General features: G+C 54.6%; 1 protein-coding gene across 5 annotated transcripts in view; it reads right to left on the bottom strand.

Moving 5' to 3' along the window:
- ARHGAP26 (Rho GTPase activating protein 26) overlaps nucleotides 1–25,435 on the bottom strand; it is a 154,041-nt gene that overhangs the window by 51,799 nt on the left and 76,807 nt on the right. For all 5 annotated transcript variants that reach the window (XM_075103012.1, XM_075103014.1, XM_075103013.1 and 2 more), the window contains exons 15-17: nucleotides 17,370–17,457; nucleotides 16,201–16,259; nucleotides 15,164–15,269 (exon numbers count right to left, since the gene is read on the bottom strand). In XM_075103012.1, the coding sequence (XP_074959113.1) occupies nucleotides 15,164–15,269; nucleotides 16,201–16,259; nucleotides 17,370–17,457 (253 nt within the window). The remainder of the gene's footprint in view (nucleotides 1–15,163; nucleotides 15,270–16,200; nucleotides 16,260–17,369; nucleotides 17,458–25,435) is intronic.

Here is a 25,435-nt window from a genome sequence, read left to right as displayed (position 1 = left end):
TTAGGGGGTCACAGCCTTGCGGAGTGGAGAGAAAGGCAAAAACTTGGTCATTTAGAGGAAAAACCCTCCTGCTTCTATAGGGATTCAAACCTTTTCCCCAACTCCAACCCACCTTCTTATCAGGACATTTACAAACGCCAACAACGTGTTTGTGTTGCAACAACATCTACCTTTCAGACCCACGTTCACATGCTCCTGTTTGGACTTTGGAAAAAGCAGCTATAATTCCAATAGTTCTGAAAAGTACTAATAAAATAATAATCTTAACGATCTTGTGTGGTTAGTAAAACAATGTTCATTTACAAAAAGCAACTGAATTGATCTAAGTCTTACAAAATTAGGTCCCTCCATTTCTCATTACCGTTACCATGTAATACATCACTCTAATAAATTGCATTGTCATTGACTCATTACGGGTAGGCAGCCGCGCACGGTCCTGTTAATTATTTCAGACTACACTATTAACGGCTTCCCAGCCAGGACACGGTCCTGCAGCACCAGCCGCAGACCTGGCTCTGCCCTGTGCCTGAGGAATGCCCACGCACCCAGACACGAGCCCCGGCCCTCGTCTCCATCCCGCAGTCGGCACCAAACTCCTCTTTACCACGTTTGCTCTGAATTTCAAAGGTGTGGAAGCCGTTTTGCAAGCGTGCGGGTCTGGTGGCACATGAACTTCTGATCCCTACCACGGGGACTTTTCCAGCAGCGGTTTTCACAAGGCTCGGTTATCAAAGCTATGCCACAAAACATGATTCACCTTTCACAGCCTTCAAATTCCACATCCATTACCCACATGATAATCTACTATAAATTATACCTCTTCATCATCCTTTGTACTAGAAAATAATGCCACAGTTTCTAAAGATGGGGTGTTCTCATCCCAAAGTGTGCTTAATGTTGGTGCTTTTCGGCGGGCATTGCTAGTGACGTTCCTGAGCTGCCCTTTAGAAGGTTTCCAAGTATTTGCTGTATTTTTCTTTTAACCCGCTGTTTCCTTCTGGCCCCTGGTGCGCTCTGAAAGCAATTGCACTAATATTAATTTAGATGGGTCCTTTTTCAGTTCTCTCTCCATCCACGCTTTGCAGAAGTCACGTCCAGCACAAGCAGGAGGTGGGAAGCAACAACAAATGGAGGAACACGTAGAGCAACCTCTTAACTCCTGCTTGGTGTTTGCAACATGCCGGGCTATCGCTGACTTTTGGACTCCGGGGCTGTTCCTCCTCCTCGCAGCACACGACGGCTCCCACGTGGGAGATCAGCCGGGCAGCGCGGGACAGACCGCGGAACCCCTCGACGGGGGGCAATACCTGCGCTCTGCAACGCGTCACCAACAAGCTGCCCTGCAAAGGGACTTTGTTCCGTGAAGACCTGCCAGCACCCAGCCAAAGCAGCTCGAGTCCGAGCTCTGCCACCCGAGGGGACCCCCTGGGCCGGGAGCGCTGTCCCTGCAGCGGATCAGGCAGGTCGTGTTTCCTGGCGGTGTCCGTGGACACCCGCTCACTCTGCATTCACTTTCAGAAAAACAAAGGAGAACGGGAGCAGAGTAAACCCATGTTGTGTGTTAAATTAGATTATGCCCGGGTTGCTTGGATACTGTATAATCACCGGCATGACCAAAAATAATTTAATACAGAGTAATTGGTAGTCAGGCTTCAGCGCAGAGGAAGCATTCAGGAACTGTAAATATTCCTTTGCTGCACTGGCTTGCAATCGGCACCGTGTAACAGAGGAGACACGCAGCGGAGCCGGGCATGCTGCAGGAAGTGCTGCACTGGCCCTCTTCTATTTTACAGATGTTAATAATTTCAGTTTCTTCAGCCTGGTCAACAGCTCATATTTATTTTCATGGAAATCCAATTAAAGAACTCATTTGCTTCTCCAGCGACCTACAAAAAAGCCTGTACTGTGAGAGCAGCGGAGAACGTGCGGGTGCAGCACGCGGGAGCTGCCCACTCCTCCCAGTAACACGGCCAAGACCCGGCGCCCGCCCAGCGCCGGGGGCTGAGCAGCAGCTGCAGGCACCACAGCTTAACGGCACACGCAGAGCCAAGGGCGACAAAAAGCCCATGAACGTGAGACTTCTGGGCTGCGAACTGGCAGCAGTGGGATTATTTAATACCGGTGGGCACAGTCCTGCTGGTACGTGGCGGTACCGGGAGGAACGCGCTGGGTGCCAGCGGCCGCACGCCCCTGCGGGCAGCAGCGTCCTCTCCAGGGGGTGCCACGAGGGGCACCTGGCTCTGCTCCCCACAGAACCCTTTCTTTCTGTGCCTGGAGTTACTTCGTGTGTGTATTTTATAGATAAAATACATGTATATAAGCCTCAGCTAAAGAGCGCTGTTATTAGTTCAGATATCTCCCCTGATTGAGAGACAAATCTCTGAGAAAACAAACATCTGAAAGGGAACAAAGGCAAAGTCTGGAGTGTTTCTATTTCCATAGCTGGGACAAACCTTTGAAAACAAAGTGCTTGTTATGGCTGGCCTAACAAGACCTTATAGGGTGGAAAATAATGCAGCTAATTCATATCACCACAGGTAAAAATATATTCATGTCTGCCACCACCATTAGAGCTTCTACTTAACACAAAACACCGATCATGCAGAGGGCTAAGCAATCCCCAAAATTATTTAGGCTGCTCTGGGTAGCTTGTTACAAATTAAACGCTTACATTTGACTCTGGACATGAATGAAGGATAAAATCCCAGAGAATGCAGACAACACGCCGGCCGACAGGCGCCTATGGATCTGCGGAGGGGGTACGTGGGCGAGCTGCGCTAACCCGCGCCGGCAAGACCCACCCAGGGCAGCAGCCGTGTTCCCACCGAGTCCTCGCAAAGAAAATCACGTCTGGGGGAGGACGGCTCCTGCTCGGGGGAGAGGCTCAGCAAGGCTGCTGGGCTTTGTCAGGTGAAAGCCTGCAGCCAGCGTCCCTGTCCCCCCCGCTCCCTCCTTTCCCAGCCATTTAATTTGGATCGCGCATGCTGCCGGACAGAGAGCGGGCGGCTGCTAGCACACACGGTTGGTGGTATTTATCGGATAAAATCTAATGAGTTTTGGGAAATGTTCCTGGGTGCATTCAACTCATCCCTGCACATTATTGAGTCTAATTGGGCTGCAGCTGACGAGCGTGTAGGTGGAGTGCCGGGCGAGGAGCCGGGCGAGGGCCGGGCTGGCCGCCACGCCAGCAGCTCCCGCTGCTTGGCTTCGCCCCTCTGCGAGGGGCCGGAGGAGCTGTGCCCTGGGGGAGGGCGGCCCTGCGGGGATTGCTCGCTCCTCGCTCAGACCCACCGCGGGTCACCCAGCCGCGGCAGCCCGCGTGGCTCCGGAGCACAGCGGTTCTACTGCGGGCGCGCTGCGAAAGGCTGCGCTGCGAAAGGCTGCGCTGCGAAAGGCTGCGCTGCGAGGCAGAGCTCGTGGAACCCGTCTGTGCTAGGAAGGAGGACCGAACGGCGCTGGCATCCGTGCCAGTCCTGGTACCCTAATCCAGAGGAGCCCAATACTGAGTTTTGTCAAAAGCAAACTCGGGTCAGGAAAGAAACGGCTCAAGTTTTAAAGACGAGTAACAATAATCATGAAAATGCTTCAACCTACTAAAAGGAGATTATTTAAAAATCCAAGCTCCTCTCCTGCACTATCAAGAAACAGAGGAGACTGGAAATAGAAATTCTTCATCGAGTGCCCTTGTAAACACAAACGCCACCCATCGCTCACACTGAGAGAACCAAAAAAGCTGTGGCACATTAAAAAGAAATCACACCTGCGGCGCTAACTGCTGGTGTCCCAGGTAGCTCAACCAGGCAACCGTGCGTTCGGATAATCCTTCCTAGAAGGGCCGCGTGCGTAAGAGGAGGTGGCGGGGAGATCGATTTGCAGTGGCCTCTGGCAGACAGCCGTGCTGCCGCGAACAGCGGCGGGGAGCGGGGAACCGGGGAGCACGACCTGCTCCGCGTCCTCTCCCAAGCCAGGGCGCACGCACGGAAACGCTACGCGCTGCAGAACCGTGATTTATCCTGTCGTGCTTATTAAGGCTCTGGATACGCCTGTGCTCTTCGGGCTGCTCGTGGATGTGGGGAGCTCTGCAAGGGCCAGGGGAGCCCAGAGCTGCGGGAGGATGAGCTCGGGTGCTGCGTGGTCGCTGCGTGTTCTCGGCACGCAGGAACAGGGCCGGGAGCACGGGCGGAACACCACCGCGCACAGCCCTGGCTTTTGCAGGCTGCGGAAGGCTCACAGCGTCGCGACTTCTACAGCGCCGCCGCTCGAGCGAGGAGCGGCGAGAGCCAAGTGCCGAGGAATGCAGATGGAGGCCAGCGGATCCAAAAGGAGGACAGATCACCAGGGAAATACAAAACCTCCCAGCAAAGACAAGGAGAAACTTTCTGAGCGCAGTTGACAAAACCTTCAGATGCAACGTCGAGAATTAAAGGGGTTTTCAGCAAGCAGCCACATTGCTCTCGGATTTCCCTGCTCAGCTGGGACGAAACATGCGCCTGCACTGTTTCTGGAGGTTTGACTTGCTCCAACAAGACTCTCTTTTTCTCTTGGGTGAATCTGGCCACAGCTGGATGCTTGGGTTCACTCCCAGGGAAAAAAAAAATAGCGCTCATATCACACTGAACAAATGCAGAGGCCAAATGTGAAGTTCAGCATCAGTAAGCCTAATCAGCGTGAATACCATGCGTGCTGTGACTTGCAAGGAAAACATGTACGGTGCTGCAGGACTCCTCTGTTTCCCAAACCACCCTCTCTGGCTTTGGGCAAGCTGAGCTTGACAGGAGACCTCAGGAGGACCCAGGACCCCGAACCCTCAGCCCACGGCTGCGGCTGGGGTGAGCGGCACAGGGCTGGCATGTTCCCCACGCCCCGGCACGGCGCCAGCAGCGCTGCAGGTTTCCTCTGATGCCCCGGTGAAAGCCACAAGCACGACCATGAGTTGTTAAAATGTCACCACGGTTTCCACCTGCAGAAATACAGCCAGCCAAAGGGGACTTTGCCCTCAAACATCCCCCAGGGACGGAGCTGGAACGGGGGCTGCCAGGGCTGCAGATGCTGTCCCCACCATGCCACTGCCACCCTGCAATGGCAATGCCCTGTTCGAGACCGGCACCCTTCCTGCAGCCCACAGGACAGCACGCCGGGCACTGCAGAGGGTCTGCACCCTTCCCTACGGGGGCCAAACCCCAGCGCCGCGCCAGCAAACTTCACGTTCACAACACGCAACCAAGAGGCAACACCAGATGAACGCAATTCCCACACCGTGACCCACCAGCTTGCACGTCTTCCCTTAATTTTGCCCCTTTGTGTGCAAGCACAGCATTCAGTTATAACTCCAGTCTGCTACGCTTAATTATGTCTTTCCTTTTTACAATAATAATAGCTATTATACTTATTAATGACAGCCGTGGTGGTGGCTCATGCTGCAGCGGGGCTTTGGCCGGCGCCGGGCTGTGCCTGCAACCCCGCAAGAGCTGTCCCATACACGAGAGCTGCCAGCCCCGGTGCCCCCAGCAGAGCCCCCGCGGCACAGGTGGGTTTTCCACTGAAAACAGAAACCACCGACACTTTCACAGCGCAACAAGAAAACCTACGTAGACAGCGGGGCAGTAAGAGCCTGAAAGCGCTAGTATATGTTAACAAGAAATCCTCTGAAAGACCTGCTGCGATGGAACATGCCGAAGCCTACCTGACAGATGGAAAACAGCCAAAGTAAACGGGCTTCCAGAAAGCCTCCCAGCAAGAACCGGCACCGGTTTTAGCAAGCGCAGCTCCCCCTGCTCTCCAGCCCGACGGGGGCTCGGCCTCCCGGGAGCCACGGGAAATAGTTCACAGCCAAGAGCCAGGCCGCAGGGTAACGAGCAGAAATTGCCCTCGCGTACACCTGTGTGTTCGTGCAAGTGCCTCGGCCACAGGGAAGAGTAACAAAGCAGGTGTTTTGACTTTTTCTCTTCCACCTCAGAGGTGTTCTGGAGCACATTCGCTTCACAAACCCCAGATTAGTGCCCTTCCCTTCAAAGCACCAAATTCCTAAAAAATTTGCTTAAATGGAAAGAAAGGAATGGAGAAATAACCAGCCTTGTAGAATAAATGAAAGTCATGGTTAATAACTGCAGGCAAAATGCTTGTCCCGTCTTTGCCAGTGGAACAAGGTTTTGCCTGGCGATTGGCAAAATAATCCCCCCTCCTCCCCCCCGATTTTGTGCCCCCTGTCACACACACGTGGGCAGACCCACTCACCCCACGATGCCCTTCCTACTTTTCATGGCAGTAGATAACCATCAAATAACCACAAACTTCCATGGAACTACATTAGAAAAGAGTACAGTAACTATTTAATTTAATAAAATAACAGCCTGCTAATCCCCAACTGCACAGCGGGGCACCCCCGCAGCCGATGGACGGACCCTCCTGCCACCTCCCTCCGCAGGGTGAGTTAGATCAAGGGAGCAGGAGCCAAGAAACACATTTCCAGGCTCCCGTGATCCACGTACATTTGTACGTACACGAATTCGTAAAGCCCGTGGAGCAGGACCTGCTCCCTCAGTTCAGTCCTGATCCGCCCGGCATCACCTACCAAGGGAGAGAATGTCCGTGGCAAACCAGCTCCTTTCCCTGCACGGGTGCCAGCATCACCAGGGTTTTTTTCCATGGAAGCTCTGATTGCATTCGGTTTTTCTCCACCGGTGCCTCCTGGATCCTCCCAGCCCCAGCTTTCAAACCCCCTGCCCTGTGCTCCTCTAGGTGCGCCTTTCACACACAACATCAGAAGATGTTTTGAAAAATATGTGCTTTTAAGTTTGAACGTAGTTACAAGACTAGAGCTCGACTAGACGTGCGGTTTAGTCACTTGCAGGTGGACAGAGGAGACAGGTTCAGGTTGGGCCGGGGCTCACTCCCAGCACCCCAGGGAAAACCACCCCTCAAAGACATCTTGGCACGGGTGGCTTTTAGTCTCCTTTCTTGTACTGAAAAAATTTGACTAAAATCTATATAATTGAGTTTGGTTTAGTACTGGGTCTGTTCGGCACAAAGAGCAACCTAGAGAAGCTCTCATTAAAACGTCTAAGTCCCACTCTGTCTGCGGGAACGGAGGAAACACCACCAGGGAGAGATGCCAGCTATTTATTGGAAATCTTTTGTCACTCTAGACTCAATCTGTTTCTGTGCATAGTTTCAGTTTCGCAGTGATAAACAATTACAGAGAATCCAGACAATTATGTGCTGTCACCAACCTCTGCCCAACAATGTAAAGTTCAAACACAAGCCCATGAGGATTCATGCCTGGGTAACACAAAACACCTGGTGCTCCCCCCGGAGATCGCGACCGTCTGGTGGGAGCTCGGCACAGAGGCTCAACCACAGAAACTCCACAGCAAACCCAGCGCGCTCCGCATTACATGCTACTAGATGATTGGTCTTGCCAGCCTTGGTGATGTAAGCTTTAACCTAATTTAAGACACCCGTTATCATATGTAGAGAGATGACTCCTCTGCGTGATGAAGATATAAGAGTTGTGAAGAATCTGATAAGAGAGATGCTGCAGTCTCTGGAGCGCATTCCTCTCCAGCTAAGAACCGGGGAGTCTGCAGAAAATAGAAGGGCCTTCTGGAGAAGCATGGAAGAAAAAGCTACCAGAAAATGCAAACAGCCAACTCCATCGAGACCCCAGGCTAAGGAGGTTAAAAGTTCATTTGCAGAAGTAGAACAAAATCTTTTGCTAATTTACACGTTACAGGAAGCCGAGACCAAAAAACACAGAGAACACCTACAGGTTTCTTTGTGGTTTGTTTTTTTTATTTTTTAATTCTGCAGAATCTCACATTAAAAACAAAACTAGAAGAGCGAGAGGGAGCCAGGGCTGGCGAGGGGGAGGGCATGCACCCAGCTTCGTGCTTTGCACGGTGTGCCTGGCGTTCCCGAGGCCGCGTCCCCAGGGAGCCGCACACCCATCAGCTCCGTGCCCCCATCAGCACCTCCTAAGCCCGCGGTGGTCTCTGCTCTACTGAGAGCGTCACCAGCTCCTCGAATAAAGCACACCGAAGGTGCTGCTGCTGCCCCGCGAGGCTTCGACACCTCCGGCTCCGAAGCGCGAATGGTTCCTAAGGACCCGCCGCATCACACCAGAGCTGCTCCTTGAGCACGGGCTGCCTCCCGCAGGAGGGCTCCAGGGGTGGGAAGGGATCCCCCTCAGCCCAGGTCATGAGCAGAGGAAATAGCAGGAAAACCAGGGAATGCATCCACAGCGTCATCATTACCCCAGCTGCTCACTGCAAACGCAGCTCGGGACCGCGCTCACCGCGCTGCTGCTGTGTATCGGCTGTAACGGACTCCAAAGTGAGGAGGAGGAAGGAGCCAATCATTATCAATACATTATCAATAATCCAGTGGATTATTTTGTGGTGGCAGAAGAAAAATGGACACGGGTTGTTTCCAAGCAGATCAAGACCATCTAAGAGACCACCCGCGACCGCTGGGGAGGTCTGAGCGCGTTCAAGGGCTGCCTCTGCGGGATCTGAACACGCACAGGATTTCTGCGGGGAGGCAGGAGAAGGCCCAGGGCAGGCTCTATCCTCTCTGCAAAGCTCCCTGGCTGGAAAAACTAACCCCCTAACAAACTATGTTAAAGGTAAAATCATCTTCAGGAGCCTCATGCAAGGACTAAGAACACAAGGGAGGCATTGCAGCCAACGCATGCAGATCTGATTAATGCTGGGAAGGCGTGTGGGCGCAGGGGAGCCCGAGGGGCAGCGAGCCCCCGCCGGCAGCTCTGCCGGGGGCCTGCGGACCTCCGCGGCCTTTGTCTTCCCACCGAGCCACAGGTGGTTCTAGTTAAATGCTGTAATTCAATTACCCAGGCAAGATGGGCACGCTAAGACGTCAAACTAATCTGCAGAGCAATCTCTCATCCACCGCCTGTCTCCAACATTAAAAATACCCCAGAATTTGCACAGAGCCCGATCCAACGGAGGAGGGAGGCTCGGAGGATGCTCTCTCTCAGAGCCGGGAGCGAGGATGGGTCCCTGGCACAGCCAACGCCGTTACCTTCCCCTTCGCCCGCCCTCCCAGGCTGCCGCTGCCAAACCCACCTCCTCCCGCCGTCTGCGGGGAGCCCACCGCACTGCTGCTGGCGTGCTTGGCTCTTCCCACGCAGGAACAGAAAAACAAATAGACAACTGCCTATACTTGCTAATCATGTCAAAGCACTAAAACAAAAGGGATTTTTATTGATCTGAGCGGGCTTGGCTCCAATTGGGAAGAGGATGGTTTAAAATAGTTGCTCAGAACTGTATTTTCAAAACGAAGGATGTTCTTGTTTTGGTTTCGGGTTTTTTTAGTGTGATCAGCCTAAATTTTCCTTCTTCCTCGCTCTGTATGCCGGGTCACACCTTTTGCTGTGCCCGCCTCGGGTACGTATAGGCAACACGCGCACGCAACGGGACCCACGCGGGCGTACGCCTCCACGCACACCGGAGGCCATGGACCCGGAGGCACCGTCAGTCGCTGGCTGCCACGGTGGGGATGAAGCTCCAGGGAGCTGTAGCTGGGCTGGGTTCGCACCCCACGGCATCTCCTTCTGTCTCTCCCTTAAACCACCCGTACGAGCCATTCGCAAGACAGTGTACTGGGTTAGATGGGGCTGAGGATGCCTCGGCACAGAGGCCCTGGGGATGCCCAGCAGCACCGGTGGCACCGGCACCGGCTCCGGCACGCGACTGGCTCTGGCACAGGACGCAGGCATGGTGCTCACCAGGCTGCAGCCCCCGGCAGCACTCATCCCAGCTCCCCAGGTACCAGGACTCGATGCTCAAAACCAAGACACGAAGCAGAGAAACAGAACAGGAGGAGAAAAAGGATAAAAAGAAGGGGGAAAAAAAGCATGGCACGAGCCTGACCCAGGACAGACGAGCCCCAGGCAGGATTCTCCCAGCTCCTGCAGGGCCAAGCATGCCTATGGGGAGCCACCTCTTGTGTGACCCACGGCAGCACCCAGATCCTTTGGGTCGCTCAAACTCCTGGGGCTTCACACAGAAGCCAGCAGTGCCATGGCCTGAAGGGATCAGAAACAGGCGCTGGGCAAAAAAAAGGGCATTTCAAAAGCGCGGCGAGCGGGCGGCAGTGCGGGACGATCCCTGCCTGGCCACGTGAGGTCAGAGAGCTCGCTCACTGTTTTCTTTTGGCAGCCAAATCAGGTGAGGAGCATATGAGAGAAGTGCATCTCAGACGCCTCAGCGGCTAGTGGAAATTTCCAGAACGTCCTGGACAAGAATGACTTACTGGAAGTAATACATAAATCAAGCCAATGAATAGTTACCAGACAGCAGCATAAACAGCTGCCACGGGGATGAAATCAGACCTGCTGTGCCAAGAGGCGTCAGCCTCCTCGCTGGCTGCACCTTCGGGGGGAAACAGGGAAAACAACCCAAGGGAAAGCACGTTGCTGGCGAAGCAGCCGCCCCGAGTCCTGCACAGGTGCCTCGGTGGGTTTCCTGAAGCCGCCGGGCACAGAGCACACCACGGCGGGCACTGCGCCGCGGCCGGGGACCCCGGCTCCCGCGGGGCTCCGTGCGGGCAGCGCAGCCCGGGGAGCACGGCGCGGGGCTGCCAAGGATGGGACTGCTCCACGCGAAGGAAAACAAGCGCCGGGTTGTATTTTTAGGCAGAAGAAGACCTAGAGGATTTTTTTCTTCTTCTCCTCCTTTGCCAACGATCCCTCGTTCAGCAGAGCCCTCCGAAGTGTGCTTTGCTCCACGGCCAGCCCCTGCCCCGTCCCACCGAGAGGCTGTAACGGCAGGTCGGTTTTGCTGGATCTCTGGGCCGTGGCCGATAGCAGCCGCCCTGCAGAGCCCATGGAAACCATCCACGCTGATAAGTGGAAAACAATTTGTGCTAGAGATAGCAATCACTATCATGTTGGTTAAAACACGTAAACTAGAAAACACCACCGCAGCAAAAACAAAGGGAACTAGTCACTGCTGGCCAGGCCGCAGCTGTGAATGATTAAAGATAATTCTGCTAAAGACAAGTACACACATTTCTTGTGCAGCCTCCTTAATTGTTTTGACCTTTTGCCAGGAGAGGAGCGGATGCGCAGGCAGGGGCAGCCCTGCTCCTCGGGCCGGGGGGACGCGCGGAGCAGCAGCCGCGGCGCACGGAGCGATGCAGAGCCGCGGGAGGGGCTCGGGAGCCCCGTGGGAGGGTGCCCAGGCACGGCACCATCTGTGCTGGAGAACCGGGATCTCACTGCCACGAGAACGGAGCAAGGCTCAGATGTCAAATTATGTCCATGCAAAACACAATAAAGTATTTCCTAAATGCCTGAAACATAACCAAAGCAAAAGCCTCCGGCTCTGCCCCTCCAAAGCATTTACTCCTCGGTGAGAACGGCTACACAGGAAGAAAAAGGCAGGGGTGATATCGCAGCTCTGCTAATAAAAATGGCAATTTTATGCAACCAGCTCCACTTCTGGCGGCGCCACTGGCGCAGCCACCCGCAAGCTCGGCAGCACCGCGCACGCCTCCGCTTCGCTTTGAACCACTTTAACTTATTTGGCAGGAAAAAAAAAAAAAAAAAAAGAAGGGGGGGGAGGGGGTTTGATCAGAGCTGGCACATTCTATTGATAAAAAAAAGCATTTGAATCTACAGCGTAGCCATTCTTTGCGATAGGTGCTGGGCCAAAAGGAGATAGCTGCGGCAAAACAACTCAGGAGAGTGCAAGCAGGAGCGTGTTGCTAGGTGACGTGCTGTGGGACAGCCTGCTGCGCCCAAGGTGCGCTGCAGCACCGAGGAGGTGTTGTTTTCCTCCTTTCCCAACTAGAAACAGCGGGAAAAAAAAATCCCAGAATAAAAAGAGAACACCCTGAAGATGGCGTGAGGAGCCCTGCGCTGTGCGGAGCTTGAGCCCGCTGCCCTGACGGGCCCGGGGAAGGCTGGGCTCAAAAATGATGCTGGAAAAGGCATTTGGGAGAGCGGTGAGCGCGGCGAGGAGCAGCGGCACCGCCACGCACGCCCGGGTACCCCGCGCACTCGCACAGCGAGCTCGCCGCATCTCCCGGCGCCAGTTCTTCGTGTCGCTTCTTAAAAAGTGTATTTCTTATTTTTAAAGCAGGGGCTGAGGAGCGCTCTCACACCAGCCATCCCCTGCAAGCATTAAAGCTGCAAGAGGTGACAGAGTGACTAAGCAATAGAGACTCCGGTAACTAAACCAGCTACAAGAACAGAAGATACATCCCGGTTTGCCTTTCAGTTCTTTGAAGGACACAGGCTATTCTGGCCTGAAACGAGAGAAACCAGGTGATTTTTAAGATGACCAGAGCCTCCCTAACTTCAGCTCCTGCGCTCGCAGACACGCCTGGTGGCAGGGCCAGCGGCGGCAGGCACGGGGCTTGCTGGGACGGTCTGGACTGCGGGTGTTCAGGCTTTTCTGCAGAGATTCCCCTTGAAAAACATCAGAACAAAGAGATGTCCTCTCTTTCAGGAACAGTAAGTCACAGCTGGGTTTATCACAGGAATCCTGACAGCATGAACATGTCCCAAGAAGTAAATGAAAGGTTTCACCTACTCATGGGTCAAAGAATAATATCGTAATAGCAAGTTTCACTGGAACAGGGGTCTGAAGGGCAGGGGAGGAAATTTGCAGCATTATGTTCCTGACGAAGGAGCACGGACAGGGATTGCTCACACGCTGTATTTCAGAGTGGGTAATTGCCTGGACACCTGAACATGAGACAGGAGGCAGCGCAAATAGGGATACAGCGAGAGGCAGAAATCAACTTCATTTTCTACTCATACACTCCCCTCCCTCCACCCTGCCTGTGCCTGTCCCCGCAATCTGTCCTCCCCCGGCCTCCAGCTCTCCTTTCCACGCCGGGGGACGCACCCTGGGAGCAGCAGCGCCGCGTCCCCCCGCCCGTGCGGGCCCGCTGGGGCACGAGCCCCTCTCTCCACACGCCGAATCCCACCGTCACGGGAAACCCACGGCTCTTCTCTGTGGCGCGGAAGGAAGGGCACTGCCCGGCCGCCGCCAAGGCGCCTACCCCAGCCGGTCCTCAGTGTGTTAATATTGCCATTTTTTAATGCATCAGCTGTATCAGGATGGTTTTATTACTGCTATTAATGGCAGCCCCGTGCCATGCAAGGAGCCCTGTGTCCCTTTTCAGTAAGCAACAGTGAACCAAAAACCAGAAGGAGCAAGACAACATGGGACAGACTCTCTTCCTCTATTTGACCGATACAGATTGAGTTCTGCTTTTAGTGTAAGAGATCTCCGCAGTAATACCGTGAGAAACACTTTTTCAGCTCATCTGATAGCAATGCAAATTTGATTATTCATACATTGCTCAAAATAAAAAAACAACCCACAAACAGATGAGAAAATCCCCTCCGAGAAGTGCAGCCCGGCTTGGCAGGGCCAGAAAGGGGCCCTTTGGTTTTGCCCGCATTAGCTGTGGATGCCCTGCTCTCGGCTCCCCCCGCCAGAGACGGGGCAGCACCCAAACCGCACCGGTCCCCACCCCAGAGCATCCCCCTTCCCCGCACAGGCCACCTGGGACAGCCAGGCCCCCGTCCCTTCTGCCACACTCTCTCTCCCTCCAAACATCTGCTGCAGATGCGAAGCTTTATCTCCACCGCAACATCTTTGATCTGGCTTTATGGTACCGCTGCCTCATCCGGTTCATTTACAAAAGCCACGGCAACGAGTCCGGACCAGGGTGCCCTCCTGGTGCCACGGGAGCAAGGCCCTCCTCGCAGGCGGCCCCGCAGCTCGCTGCAGGGGAGCTGCCGAGCAGGGGCTGACACAGGAGGGATGCTGGAGGGCCTGTGCCCGGGGCTGGCTGCTCCTCCAGCCCCACAGCCCGGGATCCCCCCAGGAACGGCACCGGCTCCCAGGCCAGGACCGCTTGTGCAGCGCAGCGAGCTCAGCAAAGCAGGCTCTCACTCCTTGGCTTCCTGCCTTTCTCCGAGATAAAGTTTTTCCCATTAAATAACCACTACGAGCTGTTTCTCTTCCTAATATAGCACACCCCGCTACGCCCATTGTTTGTTTGTGTTTTGCTTCAGTTCCTTCCCTACTAAAGCAGCATGAAACCCATTGTGTTACCTGCCTCTCCTCTCCACATCTCTCACTCAAATACCACCAGGTTTTCCTTTAAATGAAAAGCACTTAAGCTGTTACGAGATTCCTTGCACATATTTGGCCGACGGGAGTACCTGGAACCGCCTGGCCCTTGGCTTGAGCCTGTAAATGCAGAAGGTTTTGAAACCGAGATCTAAACCAGCTCTTTGGTTTTTAACAGCCTTGCCGGGGAGCGCATGGAACAGATACAAACAAGTGTCGTAAGAAAGAATCTGGAGTCATTTTTAAGCCTATTTCAAGTATCATTTGTTATTTTTTCTCTTGAACAGATAACTTCAGGTTCTCCCAGACCTTCTTCTCTACAGTTACGCCAAATAACTCACTCCCCAGGTTTCCAAGTCCTGCCTGATCCCTCCTGCTCACGCAGCACCGGTGCGAACAGCGAGGGCAGGTACGACCCCACAGCCTTGAGGCTGGCACAAACACCTGATGATGCTTTTGCTTTTTAAAGACTAATCAAAGGTTTCCATGGTAACCTGCAGGAGCAGGAAGAAGATGGGAAATTATAGGTCAGCTCTATCACCGAAAGCAAAAAAATTATTCAATTCTTTTGCCCTCGAAAAGTTTCAAGGTGACCTAAAAGTATTGATTAATCAGGTTGCATAAAGGCAGAAAATATGGCCCAGAGTACTCTGCTATTGCAGCAAAGAAATAGCTTTTAGTCCCTTAATAGTAGGCTTGATCTGAAGCCCAGTGAGGAGCTTAACCTCTGCTCTGCTTTCTGGAGAGCTGAACCCCTTTTACCAGGGCATTAAAAGCAACGCTATATCCCAGTGGCGGTGGGATGCGCCGAGGCACGGCCGCGCAGGCAGGGGACGGCAGGGCCGTGGGCCAGCGGGCAGCCCCCTCCCTCCCTGCCGCACCGCTCCGTCTGCCGGGCCGTGTTTCGCTCACACACAGGTTTCCAGTTACTCGCCAACCAGATATGACTCAACACCACACACACACACACACAAGGAAACTTTTCTACCACTATTAACTTTCAGAGGAAGTGGAAAAAGGAGAGAAAAACATATCAGTCATAAACGTACTTTGCCAAGTGGTTCATGAGCAAGTGCAGCATCTGCCTGTTTTTCTCCGGGAGCCGATGAACGAGGCTGTGGATCTCTGACACCCTCGACTCCTGATTCTCCAGTTCTGCATTGGAAATAAAAAGTTATTTATCTCCGCATCGAGGGGGTAATTATGGAAAAAGCCATGTGGGCCCAAACATTAACAGCGACAGACATCCCCGGCACCCAAGGCTCCCACTCCCTACTCCGCCCTGCACCCAGGCACGCTGCGATACTCTCCACAGCACCTTCCCCTTCTACCAACTCCAACCGGTGGTTTCCAAAAGGAAGAAACTAATGGGCCGAAACAGTGAGCTGCGAGCAGACGCAGCCCCGTGGAGAGCCGCTTGTGACCAGGGAAGGGGCTGGCTGTAACCGGCGTGTTTCTCCGACTCCAGCAGCGGGGATCGGTGCGTTCCCAAGCACCGTCGGGATGCGCTCAGCACGGCGCCCGCTGAGGCTGCACCGCCTGGTCCTCAGCAGGCCCGCTGGGGCTGCGGGTGCCGGCAGACGTGCCCCGACAGCCTAAGCAGGAGCCACCGCTGATGTGGCCACGGAGGACGGGAGCCCTCCTGACCCCTGCTCCCACCCACGTGCGCACAGGCTGCACGGCTGCCAGCGCAGTTACCCGCTCTCACACAAAGCACCTTCTCCCAGGGCAGCCGGAGGAAAGTGGCACAGACATCTGAACCGCAACTGATCTCACCAAAACACCGTAGGTGTCGTTTGAACAACGGCCTCCCTCATTTTAGCAGATGATGGTCAAAATAAGACAGAGCTGCAGCAGCAGCTACTGCCACCAGCCAGCCCTCCGCTCCCCCTGCACCATCTGTGTTTCCTTTTCATCCGGTAAGTCCCAAACAACAACATGCCCCTTGTCCCTCCATTCTTATTCTACTTTCCGGGACTCAAGAACAAGGAGGTCAGCGGGGAAGCAGCAGGGCAGAGGTTACGCTCAGTTGCTGGCAAATTACACTCCCCTTTCAGACCGGTGCCACAAACATCAACAAACTCACTGGCTGCTTTGATGAAGCTCCTTTGAAACTGGTACATCATGAGTGGCCCCGGAAGCATTCTGGAAGATAAAAAGGTAACACGCACAAAACACAGCTGAGTAACACAATCCACAGAAATAAAGCTTTGCCCTTACCATAAGTTCAGCTCCATTTTTAGAAGTGCAGAATTAAGCAGCAGCAACTCTAATTAATTCCCCCCATCAGAAGGAATAAGATCTATTGAAGTACCTTTGATTTATGCTTCCTCCCTTTGCTGTGCCACGCTAAATTCATTTTTAATTTTAGCATTCCTTCAGTAGCACAGAGTTTCGGTACATTAGTGAGCCCAGGATTTACAAGTAAGTTTAAAAATAAATTAAAAAGAGAAACAAGCCTAGTCATAAAACTTTAACAGTCACCGGTCCCATTACATTCCCCATCCTCCCCTCCACACCCCTTCAATGGGACATCTTGGAGCTGCCGATGTTCTTCATTGCCTTGCAAACGGTTCCAACTCTGGAGCAAAGGTTGCCAATCATGCAAAATTATGTAGTGTTTTGTGATTTTCTAGGCTGAGATCCACCAAGCTAATTATACTTATCACTCTAATTGGATTTAGCCTCTCTCTCTCTCTCTCTCTCTCAAATAAAACCCAACGCACCGAACAGCAGCAGCAAGCGGGAAGCTGCAGTCACGACAGGTAGAAACATGTTGTGGATAATGAGATGCTGACTGCTGCCAGCAAACTAACCCTTTGGGAAGATAACCCACGATGATAACGGCATCAACTTTCAAGCAGAAATTATTACTACAATAAAGCTCAGCACCCGGTTCCAAAAAAGCACGACAGCCACAGCCCTTAGAGGAGCACCACGCTCCCCTCCTGCCACACGCTCGTTAGGTGGAAGCCCATCATGAAAAGCTTCGGGAAAGGCTTAAATCAAGGCAGGGTACCCAGGTATGAGCTTTTAAAGTCGTGTTTGTATGATACATGCGCCTTTCAGAGAGCTGACTGTATTCCCCAAGTCCTACTCAAACATGCTGGAGGGCCAAGGGAGAAGCCAGAATAAATTCTCTCAGAGGATTTTCTTTGTTTCCACCAAAGTGCTATCGTTATGGATCTGTAACACCCCGGACCATCACCGAATCCGTCCTGAAGCCCCACGCCAGGTGAGGCTTTTCTCCCTTACCTCAGGTAGGTTTTCAGTGCACTAGTAATGGTCTTTATCTCCCACTCCGCACAGATCTCTGTTTCTGTTTCAGTGGCTGTTTTGGGATCTAAGGAAAAACAAAAAGAAAGAAGTGAACCAAAGTGGAGATAATACCAGCTCAGCTGTGTGGGAGAACTGTCACATGCCATTTTATTTGCTATTCCCCAGCCCAGTGACCACAAGCCGATCCCCAACAGCCGCTTCTGCAGGGAAGCGGAGTCCCTTGCACGACATGGGCCACGCTCACTTGCATGGGACGAGAAAAAGAAAAGAAAAACATTAATCATGAGCAATGACATCGGCAGTTTGACTCAAAAGCGTGACATTGCATGGGGCACAGGAGACCGCGGTGCTCAGTGACAGCGGTGCCAGAGCAGGGCACGAACACGGGGACGCCGACACGCAGAGACCTCAGCCGCGAGTGGGCTGCAAGGCATTGCAACGGCCTGAACGTGAGCAACAGCAGCAACGGCGGCACAGCCGCAGCGCGGGTCGGTGGGTGGCGGGCAGGCGGCAGGACAGGTGGCGTGGCAGAGGCAGGAGCCCTGCCTGGGTGTGCGCGGGGACAGGAGGCAGCTTGCTCTCCCGCCCAAGGTGGGGAAGAGTCCCTGGAGCCGGCCCGACCCACCACAGAGGGTGTGGGAAGGCAGATCCGCACTCCCTCGGCTCCACAGCTGCGTTCCGTTTGGACGGGAGGGAGGAAGCCGGGGCTGCTGCACGCGGCGCTTTGCGGCTGGGCTCCGGCACAGCCGCTGTTTGCATGTTATCCGCCGGGCTGCCTGCCCCGGGGACCCTCGCTCAGCTCACCGCGCCAGGAACGTGCCGCTGAGCGCTGCCCTCGCCAGCCCGACGCTGGCTGCGAGGCGGCCCTGGACTGGGAAGATCCCACTGTCTCGCAGAGCAGGAACAGCCGCAGGCCCCCTGGGGACTGCCAGGACCTGGGAGCCTCTCGCCGCTGCCAAGGTACATGGGGAGGGAGCAGTGACACCCCTTGGTTGCAGCTGCGCTAGCGGTGAGGGAGAGGAGAAGCACCCAGGGTATTTTGAAGCAGTGCAGGGCACGGAGCACAGAGAGAGCTCGGCTGGGTGGGTCACTGGTGCAGCAGAACTGTGCTGCAGTTTGTTTTGTCACCTCTGGCCTCTTGATGTCATCCTATTCTGCTCTTCCATCCTCCCCACTGCAGGCTGTTTCTTGCCATCTTTAATTATTTATACGCCTGATTCACCCTCCTCCACCCCCGCAGCAGACGCAGGGCTCCGCAGCAGCCCCTGAGCCGCTGCAAGCAGCAAAGTCTGGAGGAGCACCGGGTACGACGGCAAACCTCCCGGCACGGGGAGAACCCAGCCAGGACCTCGAGACACGTGACACAGTGCCGGGCCCTCGGCGCCCAACGTCAGCGAGTGATGGCAGAGATCAAGCTGCCATCCTCATCCACCCACCGCAGCCCCTTGCCGCGGCTCGTGCACACCCCGCCGCCAAGCACCGCACGTAACGCTGCGGAGAGCCAGCCGCCAGCACAGCCCTGAGCGCGGCTCTCGGAGCACTTGTGAGAAAGGTCTCCAAGCTACAGCTGACGTGCGCATACCTCCGCACCGCCGTCCCCCAGGGACGCTCCCCCGGTCCTTGTTCCCACCATCGAGTAGAGGCGAGGTCGAGCCGCTCCCCTGCTCGCCCTGCCCCTACACCATTTACACTCCTGACCCTCCATGGCTGCCTTTCATGAAAACACGAATGGATCCCCAAAATACGGTGATAACTAGTCTCTCCTGATAGCTTTGGCTTTGACAAGTGACAGCAAAGGATACTCGAGAGAGGTACGAGCTGTATTACACGATGCTGATGCTGGCTACGCTCACTGGGTCCTGTCAGGTCCCTGAGGACAGCCCCGGGCACCGAGACCCTCTTCCCGCTGATGCCGAGCAGACGCTTGCTCCATCCATCCCCCCACTGACCTCTCCAGCGTGGCTGAACCCCTAATTACTGTCTGACAACGCTGCTGGGATCCGTTTTCTGAATGGCATACCCTCACCAGCAGGAGAAGAGCTCCCCCCCAGCCCCACAGAGCACCCGGGAAGCTCTCTGAACGTGGCTCCCATCAGCCGAGCTCCCAGCTGAGCCCCACGGGGCCGGGGCAGAGGCCAGCCCCCGCGGAGGGCTGTGCAGGAGGGCTGCACCAGGCTCTGCAGGGAAGCAAGGGTTTGTGCTTCCCAGCTGTCGGCTGCTTTTCACAGTGTGAGGCAGTTCTGGGCCAGGGCCCCGAGAGTTACTGACTAGCAGGAAAGGTGCAAACAGTGACCCTGGGTCACACTTTGTAACAGCCTGACGCAAACTTTGCAATGAGACCCTGGAGGAGGCAGGCAGGAGCATCCTGAGACCACGGGACACTCTCCCAGAGCCAGGCAGAGGCAAGCGGCGTGGCTCCCCGGGCAGCGCTGGAGCGTGTCCATCCCAGCATCAGCCAAACCAGCACCCCAGGGCAGGCGGCGGGTCTGAGGGCAGGGAGGTACCACCAGCGCAGTGCCACGCACAGGCTCAGCCAGCCCTTCCCGGCAGTCGGCATCAGCAGCCTCCCCAGAGAGCAGCTCGCCTGCCCACGGCTTGGTGCCAGGGGCCCGGGAGCAGCTCAGCACCTCTGCACCGCGCTTCCAGCCCCCAGCACCGCTCCATGCGAACCCAGCATCGGCATCGCCACAAAGCCCAGAGGAAACCCAGGCCCACGATTCATAGCCGCACGTGTGCCAGCCCCGCACCCCGCCGCGCTCTCGGTGCTCGTGCCGAGGGGGTTCGGCGCCCCGGCAGCGCCCACCCTCACTCCACACCCCATCGCTGCCTGGGGGATTCACGGCGCTGGCTCGCAGGTCCCACAGGAACTGCGGAGCTGCCCTCCGGTTCCCAGCTCTACGCAGGGCGAGCATCTGGGGCCAGGGAGCCTCCAAAGCACTGTTTTTATTGTCAGACACTGCAGCATACTTTTCTCCATCTCCTCCGGGGCCTTCCCTTCCTTTCTGCATTTTTTTCCCCTCCTATCTTTCCTTTTAAAAATTCCTTCCAATAAATCAAAAAAAGCGCGCAGCTGTTCTGGACGATGTAAAGAGGAGGCCGTGGACGAGCAGCCCGTTCCTCCCCAAGGCGGATCTGAATCAGCCGCCTGCAAACCGTGCTCACAGGAATCTGCAGCTTTCTGCTTCTCCCTGCTTTCTGCAAACCACCAGCCCAGGTCAGGAAGCCAGACTTGTTTGCACAAAGTTCCGTAGTGAGATCAATAAGGCGCTATTTTTACTGATTCCTGTGAAAACACCTTAATGCTCTGACAATAAAATCACCCGCACCGTGACCCCGCCGCCACGGGGACCAGAGCCAAGCTGGCTGCACTGGGGGGCTCCTTGGTGACCGCTAACATCTGCACACCCGCTCCTAGGAGACACCCACGTGGATGGCACCTTATTTTTATTTTTTTTTTTTTAAATCTTTGCTGATAATTACAGGCTGTCAACTCGAAAGCCACCACCAGATCAGCATTAAGTGGCCCAGCCGTGGATACTACACGCACAGCACCAAGGCCCAAGACTAAAGGCGGCGACTGCTCCATGCCAGAAGCGAGGAGCGCTGTGCCGGCCGCGGCTGGGAGGAGCGAGGAGCGGGGCACGAACGTGCCCCGTCTGCAGGTGTCAGCACGTCGTTTCTCTCCTGCTTGGATGCTGCTTCATGAATGCTCTTCACTAACTCAGTCCTGGCATCTCTCAGCCGCTCCAGAGCTGAAGGCTTTGACTGCACCGAGCTCCGGGTGAGCGGGACCTGGAAACACAACAGGGATCCTGCTCCCACCGAAATCCCTGGGAAACCTCTGCAGGGACCTCGGGGGAGAAGGCTGTGGGTCCTTTCATGATATGGAAGTGCCAAACGTCCCTGGAGAGCCGAGCAGGCGCAGAGAGGCGCTCGCCGCAACCAAGGCCAAGCCTGACGCCAGATACAGCTGCCGACACCATCTGGTCCCACGGATTCTGCTCAGTGGGTATTTGTCTCTTCAGAGACACATATAACGCGCTTTTGAATTTTAAAGCAATAGGTAAGCATAGTGTAATTTTAAAACTAATTAAAAGAATGTACTGAATAAGAGTTAGGCTTTCCCTTAGGGCAAAGGGTTGATTTTAATTAAAAAAAAAAAAGTCAAGAGGAGCCCTTGAAAAAGTAAACATTTAAAAAATGTATATTCACACATGTGTGTCTCAGTAATCACACGAATAGGCACCATCCTGCCTCGGCAAGGCTAAGGCAACTCCCTATTGCACTGCCTTTTGAAGGAGGCCATTTTAAATAGACTAAAGACAACCTTGGCATAGTAAACCCTCCCCCTCCCCCCAAAAAAAACCCCAAACCCCTTTTTTTAAAAAGGCTTTTTTAATAGCAAGGCCTTCACTGAAGTTGAACAAACAGCTCTAGACTGGATGTCTCTTCAAAAGCTCATCCAGGAGTTCATAGGCATGATTCATGAAACACTAGGTGAAATTCCACGGTCGGCCTCATGAAAAGGCTCGGAGCGGATCATCAGTTCCCCTTGACCTTCAAATTTATGAGTCTGCAAAAAGTTAGCTTTGTAGGTTACAGATGTAGCATCTGCCTCCCCAGCTAGAGGTGGCTGGAGCCAGCACCACAGCAAACTTCTGTCTCCCCACAAGGACACAATTCCACATGAACTGGTGTAAATGTGAAAGAGGGCCTGCGACAGCGCCCACAGGCCAAATGCAGTGTTAACCCTGAAGTTGCTTATTGCTGCGAAATACTAATCTGATGTCTCTTAGCAGATACGGAGAAGGCTGAAGCGAAAGGGTAAGGCGAAAAGGAGGGGAAAATTAACTTCCCCAAGGCTTTTACTCCGGCGGAGACTGCACAAAGCACTTTGCTCACCCCGTGACGCTGCCAGCGGCAGCAGCATCACCCCCGTCCCTGTTCACTCGTCCGGCGGGGTCCCAACTGCCACACAGGACAGCGTTTCCCACCTCTCCCCGGGCTGCGAGACCAAAGGGGGTTATGACTTACAGCCTCATATGGGGATATTTGAGGAAAGAAAAGGGAGCTGCAGTAGTCCGGATCTAAATCAAGAAGAAATTAGAATGTGCTTTTTTTTTATGGCAGGATCTACACCGAAGTTCAGGGGTGGGAGGAATCCATTCCCATTTCCCAAAAATTTAGTTCTCCTGGTTTGCTTCCTTCCAGGAGGCAACGAGCAGCAGCAGCGGAGGGGACAGGGGACATTCATCTCTGTCCGTTCATCCCTGCAGACGCCGGGTGATGGGCCGGGCGCCATGGGGCAGGGAAGGGGGCTGCCCACGGCACGGCAGCGCGGCGGGCGGGAGGGAAGGCCAGGCTGAGCAGGCACCCCCAAAGCCACGGCGGAACCGCAGCAAGACACCGGCGTGTGAGGCCAGGGACACTCCCGAGGCACAGCCACTGCCCGAAGTCCTCTCTAAGGAACTTCTCCATCTATTTCCTGGGGATGGAGAAAGCTGCTGTTGTAAGACAGCTGGTTTCAATTCCTCACCAATTTCTCCATAGCAAGGGAAACCGCCTGGGGCACAAACTCATCACCCAGCCGTAATTCTCACCCGCTCTTGGGTGGCTCAAGAGATTTCCAAAACAGCCACAGGGCATGTTTTATCCCAGCGGTGAGGGGCCACAGGATGCCCCACTCACCAGCCCTGACGGCTCACGTTGGGAAGGAGCAAGAAGAGCAGATCAGACGCTGTAATGCTCCATTCATCTTAGCGCTGGGTTTCAGCAGCGGATCGGCTGGTATCACCACTGTCCTGTGCACGCACGCTTCCCCAATAAACCCTTTCATGGAGATCCAACTGATAACAGTTTGTGCCTTTGCTGGGTTTTGTCCTCATTTTAACGGTGCACGGTGCTGGTGAACGCTAGGGAAAGGCAGCTTGCTCTGCCACGGATGACCTGCCTCCCACAAGCCCCGGGGGGAGGCACACCTCCCAGTTTCACCCTGGTTTAGACAAAGACAAGCTGTCCTGTCCAAGCCCGAGACCTGCGCCGACCCCGACCCGGCTGCTGCCCACGGGAAGGCTCTGCTCCGCGGCCGGCCGAGCACAGCGCTGACCTCCTGCAGGAGACACCCCTGCCAAAGGCCTTCCCGGCAGCGTCACTGACACCAGCCACAGCGCAGGGAAACTTGATCTTTTTGCCATTTAAACTGTATGTGAATCGGTAACGCTGCCCACATTCATTTCTAAATATAAGGGAAACCTGAAGGTGTAAGCACAATTTGGCTCCACAGTTCGCGAGGGTTGGATCCGAACACGAGTGCCTGAGCGGAGCGGTGGCGCTACCGGCCAGAGGTCAGAGCCTCGAGAGGAGAACTAAAGGGCATTTGACAAGGGACGCTTTACAGACAGCCTGAACGCTGGGATTGTCGAGGATAACTGCCTGCGATTCGGAGAAAGATACGGAGTCCCAGGTTTGCAAAGCATCCCAGTGATGAATGGCACGGGAGATCCCCAAAGGGGGTGACGCTTCCAGCACCCACCGGGCCGGCCGCGCAGCAGCCCCTGGCACACACTTGCCTCTGCCGAGGCTTCCAGCACCGACCGCTAATGAAGACGTGCTGGGACAAAAGAAAACCACCGACGATATATCACTGCATTATGAGACACGAGGTCAACAGTTGAGTGGCTTCAGTCGCTGAAGAGATAATGGATGCTGGATGGCATCCAAATCTTTGAATCCCTCCCAGCTCCGGCGAGCTCTTAAACCAAGCGAGTTTTGCCATCTGTTACAGCCCCAGCGCCTCGACCCAGAACCGACACGGCCTGAAACTGCCCTTGCGAGAAGCAAACGGCGTCCGCCGCTCTGCTAGCTCGCGAGTCGATGCGCACCGGCATGAAAAGCATAAGCAGAGGGCCTGGCACGTCAGACCTGCCCCGCTGTGGGGCACCCAATCCCCAGCCTATTTTTATCGGCGGGCAGCAATGCTCTTTAGCCGATGCTCTAACGCGATAGTGGCAAATGCGTGCGCCGTGAGACAGCTCTGGCTTATCTGCTGTACTTGGGTGGCCAGCAGGACATATTCACATGCCCCAGAACCTATGCCAAACTTCTACTAATAAAAGAGTCAGTCACCAGCTCTTGTGACTGCAGCGAGCTTTCCAAATGCCAGAGCAAAACTGGTGCAGAGAGGTCCCCTTGCGTCAGCCTCTGATTTAGAGCCTTACCCTTCTGTTTCCTAATTATTCCTGGATTATCAATTCTGCACAGGTTAACGCTGACAACTCTAACAGCCACCATGGGCTTTGCTCAGTGAACCTCTTAACGGTGGGAGGAGGAGGAGGAGGAGGAATTGGGAGAGGAGAAGGAAAGATGTTAGAAGTGAAACACAATGGATTAAAACTTTTTGCAAGGAGCAATACACAGAGAAAGGAGCACTGGCATTTTGTGAAGGCAAGGAAAAGGAAGTCATGTTGCAAAGGAATGGTAATAAACAAATAGAAAGACGACGATGACCACAAGTGTCACTCGTTTCCTCCAAGGAGCAGCAAACACATTCTAACAAATTGTTAAGCATTTGTTTCCCCATCACTACGCCTATTTCATTCGTGGTTTTGCCAAGTCTGAGAAGCGTTAGACAGCACTGGCAGAGGGCAGGCTGCCACTGCTCCAACCCAAGTGTGTTTTCTCAAAACGGTTCTTCAAATGTGTGCCTCATGCGTGTCTGGGCAGACAGACTGCCGCAGGGCTGCACCTGGGGGATGGAAATGCCGCCTGCTAGTTCAGCAGATGAAATGGTCTGTTCGGTCAAGACGCAGCCAGAGCTGACCTCAGCGCCAGCCTGGACCACAGACAAGGGCACAGGGAGCAGCAGAGGTTCTGCTGGAGGGGCCAAGGCCTGGGAAGGCAGGGAAAAGGCCAAAGAGGGGAACGGGTCACTTTCTGAGTCAAGGATAAGCCCTGGGCTACAGCGGACAGAGAAGCTGGGCTGGGAATCAGGCTACAGACTGTCTGGTGCAGACCAACACGCACAACCCAACACAGGGCTTTGC

The sequence above is a fragment of the Phalacrocorax aristotelis genome, chromosome 8 (genome assembly GCF_949628215.1).
Source record: "Phalacrocorax aristotelis chromosome 8, bGulAri2.1, whole genome shotgun sequence".
Taxonomy (NCBI): Eukaryota; Metazoa; Chordata; class Aves; order Suliformes; family Phalacrocoracidae; genus Phalacrocorax; species Phalacrocorax aristotelis.
The sequence above is the reverse complement of the archived record's forward strand: the minus strand, read 5'-3'. Positions and strand labels throughout refer to the sequence as shown.